Raw genomic sequence first — 11,223 nt, 5'->3', positions numbered from 1 at the left:
GAGTTAATTATTTAAACACTAATTTTTATTGTAATTTTGATAAAGATGTTTTTGTCCGTTCAAAAAGTTTATATCTGTTTGTTATAAACTTGTACCGTGGCCATTTTTATTATTGAAATTATAATTCAATAATTTGGTTGGATCAAGATATCCAATAAAAAATATAATATGTCATAAATACTCTTATAAATCCAATAAAAAGTAAATACACATAGAATTTAGAGAATTCAGTTAAGAGAAAACTTAGTAAAAAATACTAGATTCACGCAACATTCCTTTCTGGTATAGTTAACTTATCTAGTCTTAGAGATGACAATGGACTCGATATTTCTAAATACTTGGTATGACCCGAAAAGTTCAGGCTTTACTCAATGTTCGTGGGCTTAGGCTTAGCCCTGAGCTTGATTTTAAGGCCCGATCTTAGGTACGGGCCGGGCTTGGAAGTGTCTTCAGGCGCGGCCTGGCTCGACAATTTTAGTATTAATTATATTAAATTACTCTTATACTATATATTTAATTACAAGATTATCATACATATATATATTTATTTTTCCCAAACCCTACATGGATGGATGAATGCATTTTGTGAAAAATCATTTATATATTTGGTGAGTATTTAAAAATAAATTAATATTTAAAAATTGTTTATAGAATTAAAAATATATAAAAAAAAATTATAATTTATTAATATTTAAAAATTCACATTATAAAAATGGGTAGGCTTGGGCCGGGCTTGAGGTTACAAAAAGTCTGTCGGACCGAGCTTGGGCTTTACCTGTTATACCCATGACGGGCCCGGACCGAGCTTAGGCCTTTGTCATGAGGTCGTGCTTGGGCCTAGGGGTACCCAATCTCGGCCCGACCCATTGCCATCACTATCTAGTTTTTTAGACCTAACTTGAATAACCCTATTCTACATCTAAGTTTACTCAAGTTAATCCATCCAAGGTCTAACCTAATTTACATTTCTAGTAAACTGATGTGAGTGTCAAAATATCAACACCGATGAAACCCTTATTGGCTTATCTATTGTAAATTTATGCATACAATAGTGAGAACATTTATCGTGTCATAGTGTGCTATTAATCAATTAATTATGAGACACCCTTATCGGCTTATCTATTGTAAATTATTATGCATACAATAGTGAGAACATTTATCGTGTCATAGTGTGCTATTAATCAATTAATTATGAGACGAATGTATGTTACATATTTAAGTAACACGTAATGATAAGTTGGTTCCACATAATTAGTTCATACACAATTTTATTTTATTTTATTATTTTTTTTTTTTAAGAATACAAGGGTTTGATTTAAATTTGTAAATTTAATTTAAAAAATAAACTTAAAAATATAAGACTCAAACATTGCTTGCCTTAAATATTCATTAAATTCTAAGAAATTCTTATTTTTAATCGAATCTTTATAAAATTTATAAAAAAAAATGTATTCAACAATAAAAAAAAAAAAAAACCATTATCAAATAATGAAATATATAAAAATTAGTTATTTAGATGAGTTATTAGAATTCTTGTATTCGAGTTTCATTTATGATATTTGTGAATTATTAATTTATTTGACTAATAGATTTATGACTTGATATTAGTTAAAGTCGTATAAATTGGTTGACATAGTTTTATATATATATATATATATATTTTTTTTTTTTTTACCGTACAAAAAAAAAAAAAAAAACCGTTTATTCAGGTAACAGTTTTCCTCGGTACGGCCGAGGTAACAGGTTAAGCTCTGGGTCTAGAGTCCGGTCTGTTGAAGTTCACACTTCCCAGTAGTCTTAAAAAAAAAAAAAAAAAAAAAACAATAAAGAACAAAATCAAAACCTTCGACAAGTGAAGCTTGCCTTGCATTAAATTCGGCTCTGGGAAGTTAATCTCATCATATTGTTTGTGTTGTTCTGGGAGACTTGACAAACCCTCGTCCAAGGTATTTTCTTTTGTTAATATTTTTGCGGGTATATTGAATATTCTGTTTTTACTACACTCGCATTCTGTCAATTTTTGTTACTCTGCAAACCCATCTCTTCAATTCTTGGATTCTTGACAAAAGTTCGCTTCTTTTGTTTAGTAATTGTGTAGCATTTGAAAAATCGGGTTTTAGGTTTTAAATTTTTTTTTTCTGGGTGGGTTCTTGGAGGAAACTAGTAAATCTGATACTTCACGTCTTGGAATTTGGTATCTTAGCTTTGTGGAAATAATGGTCAGCGAAACCTTAGTTTGAAAATTGGATATAATTGTATAGATTGCTTCTTGAACCGAGTTAATGTTAATGTGTGTAAATATTTTGTTGTTCTAGTAGCTCAATTCGTTTCCGATTATTTTGCATGATGCTTTACTAAATGCAACTTTGTGAGAAAATTTGGGTTCTGGAGTGCCAAATTTTTGTTTGTTTTTATTCTTTTTAAATTGTTATTTGTGTTTTTTTTCTTGTAAAGAAAATTAGTTATATTGATAGTTCAACTATATAATATACTATGGTTTCTGGACCAAGTTAATGTTAATGTGTGATTGTTTTTGTATCCTTAGTAGCTTGATGTGTAATGGTGTGATTATGGATAACATTTTGGTTGTTTTCATTAATCTTGAGTGCAGGTTGGTTTCATGAGAATCAGCTGTGAATGTTGTATTACTGTTGAATTTGTTGATGGATCATCCACGGTCAAGTTCAGGGAATGGTGAAGACAATGTTGGGATTCCGGATGATTTGCGGTGCAAGAGGTCAGATGGGAAACATGGAGATGCACTGCAATGTCTATGCCGGATAAAACTGTGTGTGAAAAACATTATTCCAGGCAAAGAGGAGGGCTGCAAATTCTGCATTAAGGGCTAGTCTGAAGAAAGCAAAAAGGAAATCGTAGGTGAAGTGACTATACTTGGAGAGTAAAAGTGATGATTATGACATGCCATTGTGAGCATGAAAGGTGGTGACTATCCTCCGGTGTCTGGGAAGAAATATATGAGAAGGTATCAAAAAGCCATTTTCGATATTCACCTGAAACACCCTCTACAAGGAGCTTGTCAGCACGAATTCTCTGAAGGCAAATGACGATTCGCAACGAGATGTTGTAGAATTTGACGAGAATTTGAGGTCTATAAGACACCACCTCATTCTGCCATGGACTCTTCAGAAATAGATCTCAGAAGAGTACTGACGCTAGTACAATGATGGTGAGTCAAATTACATTGTATTTAGCACAATGTGTCAGTATTTTTCCTGGTTTGTTGTTTGGATTTGTCACATCGATATATAAATAAGTATACATATGTTTATTTCAAATATAACACACACAACATAACTGGAGGAAAATATGTAAGGGTTTGCTTCAAGAAAGTAGCATAAATTGATTAGCTTCAAATTAAAGTTGCATTACTCAAGAGATTGTCCTGCGTAGAAAACTGTTCAAGTAAAGGGTATTTTCTGTTGGAATGATTATCCTTATTACTCTTTGGTTCCATTTTTCCCATATTACATCACTGATTGTAGATGGACAAGTTATGCAGGATATTCTGATGAAGCTGAATTCTGATACCGGTGGACAGATTTGCCATCATGGCCGGAGGAATGATAGAGATAGAGTTATTTGGTGCCAAAAATGTGATAAGAGAGGATATTGTGATAACTGTATCTCAACATGGTGAGGCCGAGTCTCTAGATAGACATACATATATACAATTTACTAGCATATTGAGTATTTATGTTTAACTTCTCAGGTACTCAGACATCCCATTGGAAAATTGAGAAGGCCTGTCCTGCGTGTCGTGGTTCTTGTAATGCAAGGCATGCTTACGTGGGGATAATATGGTTAAGTATTTCATTCGTGAGCAAAGGTTCCTTGTAACTATATTATTCAGTTTCATGTTTTCTCATAAGGAGTGCTGATTTTGTTTGCTATGATGTCTAATTTTTTGATAAGACGTATAATAGTCTAATTGAAGGAAAGTATCTTTTTGATGAGTTGCAGGTAAGGATACGGGAAATACCTGTCCTGGACAAGTTGCAATATCTCTATTCCCTTTTGTCTGCTGTGCTTCCTGATTAAACAGATCCATCAAATACAGTGCTATGAAGTAGAACTGGAAAAAAACTTCGTGGTAAAAAGGCTTTTCTTGTTCAATTTTCAGAATATAACATGTATGCATGTGACATTTGCAATTATTTTTCCAGCAATGACATAGATCTTGTCAGGACAAATTGAATGCAGATGAACAGATGTGCTGGTACAACTTTCGGAACTTTAAAGATATTTTTTATTGGTGCCATTTGTTTTACTATGATTAGAGTCTTAAACATTAATATATTAAGGATTCCAATCCAAGAGCATGATCTGTTGCATAAATACATAGATCCCATTGTGTATGGTGTTTGTGTTGGTGATCTACATCAATTACAAAATTGAAGGAAGAAATTATTCTACTGATTAATATCTTATGTCTTTTTTCCTTGGAATTTTTTAAAGGAGGTTGTAAAATTGTCCAATAGTAAAAATAGTTGGCTTTTGATTCAATTTAAACTGTTAAGTATTGCAGTTCATCATTATTTGTTTTCTTGCAGCAACTTCTGTAGAATACCATCATTGATTATCACCGCCATTGTGCAAATTGCTTGTTAATCTGTGCCTTAGTTGCTGTCAAGATCTTCGAGGACCATCTAGAGTGATAGTGAAGGAGAAAATCATGCTACTGGGAGAAATCAAGACTCAGAAACTGTGTCAGAGCAAGTTAAAATTCCAACTGAGATTAAATTTATCTGATAGGTTCCCTGGCTGGAAAGCCAACAGTGATGGCAGTATTCCATGCCCCTCCAAGGAGTATGGTGGCTGTGGTCATCGATCATTGAACCTAAGCCGAATATTTAAAATGAATTGGGTTGCAAACTAGTGAAAAATGTGGAGGAATGGTTAGCGGTTGTAAGGTTCATGATGCTGGAACTCTACAATAACTGGGTCGAACAATCCAAGACTCCAGTGTGCTCACAGAGAGGACGAAGAGGATAATTTCTTGTACTGCCCATTTGAGATACTAAAACTGAAGGGATTGGCAATTTTAGAAAACACTGGGTCAAGGGTGAACCGTTATTGTTAAGCAGGTATGTGACAGGTCATCCATGTCAATCTGACCCAAAGGAAATATGGAGGGGGATTCGGGAGACAGCAATGAGAAGACAAAGATGAGAACAGAACAGTGAAGGCTAAGATTGCTTAGACTGGTCTGAGGTGGGCTTTCGTTGCTATTACTTATTTTATGTTTATGATTCTTCTTTCATCCTGGTATTCCTCTATATTTCTTGAAATTATTTCCTGCTTGCAACTAATATCTGTGATAGTGGTTTTCACTTTTGGGCAGGTTGATATTGAACTTAGTCAGTTCATCAATGGGTACTCAGAGGGACGATTTCGTGAGGACGGTCTGCCAAAATGTTGAAATTGAAGGTTGGCCTTCTCAGTCTTCTGAAGAATTTTTATTGTATCATAAACCTGAATTTAAGTAAACTGCCTTTACTTGATATATTCATTCTCGGTTGGGTTTTCTAAACGTTGCTGCAAAACTGCCTCATTATTCCTTGCAAAAGAGTGTAGGACCTAAGATTATATGTCTTATGGGACTAATGAGGAACTTGGTAGAGGTGATTCAGTGACCAACCTTCACTTCAATATGCGTGACATGGTACGTTACACATTCTTGCTTTCGTCTGACCTATGATCAGTTGACTTTGAAGACTATTTTCTCTATTTATCATTGGGAAATGATGAATTTATGACTTGTAATTCAATAATTAGTTTCTGACCAAAGATGATTTGAGAATATTTGATCTTATTCAATCGGTACAATATCAGGCTCAATCTTGGCGTGGACTAAAGAAATTGAATTCAAAGTCGGGTTGCCCATTTGAAGTTTTCAAATTTACCTTGTGCTTGCTATTTATCAATGTATAATACCTGATATCACATTAAAACTTATATAAAGTCTATCTTATATTGATACGATAATTGAGTTTGGTTCGGTTCTTACATGAAATCCCACTGGTGTCAAACTTGTAGGGCTTAGGAGAATACATACTTTGTTTCTTTCTATAATATATTCTTCCCTACAGTGACTTAACGTAGTGATAAAATAAAATTGCTGATATTTGCTAAACTATATCAGGTATATTTATTGGTACATACTGCGAAGTGAAGCAGAAGAAAGCAGAACTGAGAAGATTCAAAGTTCTGCCTCAGAATCTGAAGTGAATGAGCCAACTGACAATCCTGAAAAGAGTTTGATGAAGGAAAGTTACCTGATTATCACTTGGTGGAATGATGTGAAGATGAATGTGGGAAAAGTCTGCTGAAATGAGGATGAGGTAATGGAAGATCAAGGGATTGAACCTGCTACTAATGAAGAAAAGCTGTTAATTCTGAAACGTTAAATAGAGATATGGAGATAAGTCCAAAAGAGTCTTCCAGGAGCACATTGGGATATCTTCCGTCGGCAGGATGTTCCAAAGTTAACCAAGTATTTGCAAGAACACTGGGCGATTTTGGGGAGCCTGGTGATGATATAAATTTCGTAAGTTTCATTCCTTAGAAATAAATCCTTTTTATTGAGTATAAATTTGATTATATAACCTTGAGTTACTGATTCTATTGTTTGGATCTCAGGTGACACGTCCTCTTTATGATGAAAAAATATACCTGAATGGGGATCATAAAAGAAAATTGAAGGAAGAATTTGTGAGAAACTTTTTTGTAAAAATATTTCATGAGCTGGGAAGAATTGTGAATATGCATCTCAGTGAGCTTTGAATCCATTTTGGTTTTCTTGAATGGTTAATCAATAACACATTGGAATTGGATCAATGCTACAGTTTCATTTTCTCTGTCAGGAGTTGAGCCATGGTCGTTGAACAGCATTTGGGGCAAGCTGTATTTGTCCCTGCTGGCTGCCCATATCAAGTGAGAAATCTTCAGGTGAGTCATTATGATAGCAACGTGTTATTTGGATGGGTTTTACATTTCATTGTTAATGCTAAACACGAGGTCTGATATATTGAATATGACCAGTGAGATTCTTTTCTACTTTTGTTTTTACTTTAATTGGCACGTACACAATAAGCAATTGGTACCTCATAGATAAAAAAGAAGCATATGAATTGTTTTAGTGTTACTGACAGACATTTGGAAGTGGTGTAGAAATTGAGGTCACAGATTTTGTACTGCATCACGAAGAAATATATATGCCTTTTTTTAAAAAGCGAATCTTTAATCTTTTATCTCATTGCATCGCAAACAATGTCGTTTACTCTTCTGTTTCCTACTGTTCATGCACACTTTGTTTTTCCACATTTAGTGTTATTTCTGATATCAGTATAGATATTGGTTAGTTTTTGCGAAACTAAAATTGATTTAAGGTAAAAACAAGAGAAGAACAAAAAGAAAGAGAACAAAGTACTCCTTGAGTTTCAATTCTCGGTGAAATTACTTTCAGCTATCATCTATAAGTACTCTGGAAACGGGTTTAGTTGATTGGGATTTAAAAAAAAAAAAAATTTGCATATACTATTTCAAGTCAGCCTTGTAGTTTTGATATTTTTATTCGATTTTCATAAGTTATGTTGAATAACTTGTTCCTTGTTATAAAATGTCAGTCCACTGTCCAGTTGGGCCTTGATTTTTTATTTCCTGAAAGCGTTGGAGAGGCTGTGAGATTGGCGAAGAAATCCATTGTCTTCCCAATGAGCATGAAGCAAAACTTCAAGTTTTGGAGGTCAGGAAAGGAAATTTTTCCCAGAAGTACTTAGTGCCTTCCTTTTCCTTAAAAGTTTCTATTTTCCTTTTATTTTATTCCCTTTCTTGCCTTATTTCTTTCTATATTTTTCTGTATAAGTGATTTAGGCCTATACATAATGAATTTGTTGATTTTATACTGATGCAGGTTGGAAAAATTTCACTATATGCAGCAAGTTCTGCTATCAAAGAAGTCCAGAAATTGGTTCTTGATCCAAAGTAAGCTATTCCACCATTAAATGTCTTAGTATTGGCATTACTGATTTTAGTTTTGACATTCTACCTTTATTATTGAAGAAAAAGATTGATTGTTCCATTTGGCTGTAAGCCTTTTGACCATGTTTCTAACTTTTGTTTATTTACTTAGTGTTGTTATATCATCTTTTGGAATACCTTAGATGCAGTCCCAGATCTCTCTTAATCTTCTTTTTTTTTTTTTTTCGAGAATATTAAAAGAAAGTTGTTCCCTTTGTGTTTCTATCACAGGCTTGGTGCAGAGCTTGGATTTGAGGATCCTAATTTAACTGCAGCAGTTTCTGAGAACTTGGAGGATGTTATGAAGCGCAAACAGATTACTTGTGCGTGAATTAGTGTACAGTAAATGTAATTTAGTCATATGATAGCTAATTCTTATAGTGGCTGCTTTAGGCCCTGAAGGAACTTTAATATACCAATGTATTTATATGGAATCTTCTAACTTTAAGTGCTTATAGTTTAAGTGCCAGATTATAGATTTGGTATCGTACCTTACATTTCGTCGGAAACACTGTAATGCTTGTAAGATGCTTTAGACGAAATGACAGCAAACTGTTTCTTCTACCAGTTGCAAATTTATGAAATGTGTTGTGAAATTCTGAGGGATTATCTGATTTGATGGCATCATACAGTTTATAAGGATCATTGCCAGAAGAGTTTGGACTGATATTATTGAAGGTCTCTATTTAAGTTTCCTTGCAAACACAGGTTCGGAAAGTCGCATGACAAAAACTGTGATTTCATGTTTTTCTTGAATTTAACATGAACTTGCAGACAATCCTGCTGGGAAATTGAATGCAGGTGTGTGAAAACTCGGCGAAAGCTTACAATTGCGATAGAGAGACAGGTACTTTGTTTCTTTCTCCGCATTTCAAGAGGTGAGAGCAAATGATTCAGCAATTGCATACAAGTCTGATTCCACTTCTGGCCATGCCGATTCTGGTGCTTGTGCATTTAGAGTATATAACTTGCCACTGACAGCACAACAGACTGCTACATTATGTCTCTGGAACGATGGGCTTTCAACTCTGAATTCCAGCTCATAGTACTGAACTTTCCTCAAAGAATCTACTCTCAACCTTGATTCTATCAGAGTTCCTTTCACATCTGGGCGTCGCCCCGCGCCTGTGATCGTCCGAACTACAGCTTCTCCCACCTCCTTAGGCCCTCCAAATGCTTCAATACTGTCAAAAAGTGCAAAACATGAGCTCCAAATTCACTTCTCAAACTAACTAATCTATGTTCATTCTTTCATTCATTTTGTAACACCATACTAGAAGAAATCGTCATGCAACACAACAATGTCGTGCAATATAACACTTTGAATAAACTGTCGAACACTTTTGAGGGGGGAGTACTCACGAGAAATCCAGAGGGACTGGTGAAACAATGACACTAACATTGAGCTCTCCACTTGAACCAGGAGGTCCAAATGCAGCAACTGGTTCATTAACATTCTTGCGCCGTCCATTGTTGAGGGGAGGCGGGTCAAGTGATCTCTCAAACTCTCTTTTCTCAGCTGCTCTATACAACAATGTCTGGTCTCCCACCCAGCTTTCTGGGTATATGAATTCTGCAGTTCACAATATAATATAACAGATTAAAATGTTTTCAAAAACTGAAGTAGTGTGACAAAATGATGATAAAAGTTACAGGACTTACTAACCAAATCCTTCATTAGTGTCAATGCAACGACTAAACCCTTTAATTGGATACAAAACATCAAGCTTAAGATTTCTCCCACTTTCAGGAGACAACCCCAGAAGAAAACTTGTAACTCCACCAAAATTTGCTCCAACAACCACTAGAGAAGCTGAACCAACACCAACAAGCAGCCGTCGCCTAAATGTTGCAGCTAGTGGTGCAAACTCCTCGGCCGGAGACCTCGCAGCAGCCGGCTGAGCCGATGACACCTCTCCAAACCTCTCTTTCCGGCCACCATTTGATGATTGTGTCATGTAAAATTTATGGACAGACACATTACCATTCTTGCGTGCATGACAACAATTTTGCAACGCCATAAAGTTTTGGTCACTTTGGTGACTTAAATCAGCTTATCATGTTAACTATATATTATCCTCAAAATGTCAAGTATTTTCCCTTTGGTAACCAATTATGATATGGGTTGTGTGTTGTCATTATGTATGGACTGTCTATACCTAGTATTTCTCAGAGGCAATGTTATCCAATTCTCGTGGCTCTAATATTTTGGGTGTTAAAAATGAAATTCTTAGAGCCACAAGCTTTCTCCAGAGATAATGACTCTTCCTTTATGGAGATGACTTTCTCTTTGCAATTATTAGTCTTCTTCTTATATAATATCATCCGCACCTAAGAACATATATTCCGAATCTACCTAGGTTCTTTTTAATATCTTAAAGATAATATATATCGGCCAGTTTAAACACACTTTGACCAATCTTTAAGGAGAGTTATCCTCTAACAATCCACCGTCATGATCCTCTTAATAAATTATAGACAAAAGTACTATCTTTACATCCAACAGAGAATTGAACCTGAGACTGTAGGTTCTATTCATTTGCAACCCCCTTGGTTCATTATTACCGTTAGACTACCCATGGGTTGGTATCTTAAGATAATATTGACATTGAAAAGAAAAAGTTTAAAAAATTCATATACATATAGATTACAAATTTCGTTCTATATATACCATATGAATGAATTAAATTATATACCAACATGTAGGGGCGGATGCAGTACTAGCATGGCCCACCCTCAGTTTTTTCAGACAAATACTAATATATACAATTTCTGGATTTTGGCTTATCCTAATAGAAATATGAATGGGCAATAAGTTTTTATTCCACCCTAACAGAAATTTCTGGATCTACCTCTGCCAATGTGCTTTATGAAAGCTTCTATCTAGCTAGCTAGCTCGTGCTATATATAAGGCGAAATAAATAAGATTTTGCTTGTGGTTTTCATGTTTTGATTTAAGGTAGAGGTGAGGGAATGGAAAGAGGAATGGGAATTTGAGTGTAATTAGCAAATGGAAGGTGTTTTAGAGGATAATCTAGTGAAAAATGTTTTTGGTTATAAAAACATTTGTTGTAAACTAAAACTTACGCTATAAGGGGAGTTTTCCCAAAAATAATAAAATTTAAAATTAATTTTATATAACTAATATATCTACAAAAAATATACATGTCACTGTATATACCT

At 34.6% G+C, this 11,223-nt stretch overlaps 1 protein-coding gene and 1 pseudogene across 1 annotated transcript; one reads left to right on the top strand and one right to left on the bottom strand.

Moving 5' to 3' along the window:
- Nucleotides 1–2,663: 2,663 nt before the first annotated feature.
- Nucleotides 2,664–8,484, top strand: LOC116126831 (annotated as a pseudogene).
- A 131-nt stretch (nt 8,485–8,615) lies between these two features.
- Nucleotides 8,616–10,175, bottom strand: LOC116126862 (psbP domain-containing protein 7, chloroplastic). Its single transcript, XM_031412540.1, has 3 exons — nt 9,707–10,175; nt 9,403–9,613; nt 8,616–9,224 (listed from the first exon to the last, which is right to left on the bottom strand). The coding sequence occupies exons 1-3, from the start codon at nt 10,059–10,061 to the stop codon at nt 8,912–8,914; spliced, it is 879 nt and encodes a 292-aa protein (XP_031268400.1). The 5' UTR covers nt 10,062–10,175; the 3' UTR covers nt 8,616–8,911.
- Nucleotides 10,176–11,223: the final 1,048 nt, after the last annotated feature.

Source organism: Pistacia vera, unplaced genomic scaffold, assembly GCF_008641045.1.
Source record: "Pistacia vera cultivar Batoury unplaced genomic scaffold, PisVer_v2 Contig184, whole genome shotgun sequence".
Lineage (NCBI taxonomy): Eukaryota > Viridiplantae > Streptophyta > Magnoliopsida > Sapindales > Anacardiaceae > Pistacia > Pistacia vera.
The sequence above is the reverse complement of the archived record's forward strand: the minus strand, read 5'-3'. Positions and strand labels throughout refer to the sequence as shown.

Bases quoted from the DNA above. Each gene is read 5' to 3' on its own strand.
- LOC116126862 (XM_031412540.1), bottom strand. From the start codon at position 10,061: ATGGCGTTGCAAAATTGTTGTCATGCACGCAAGAATGGTAATGTGTCT. The intron at 9,614-9,706 runs GTTAGTAAGTCC...TGTGAACTGCAG, and splicing joins TGACACTAATGAAGGATTTG to AATTCATATACCCAGAAAGC. The intron at 9,225-9,402 runs GTGAGTACTCCC...ACTTTTTGACAG, and splicing joins CCAGTCCCTCTGGATTTCTC to TATTGAAGCATTTGGAGGGC.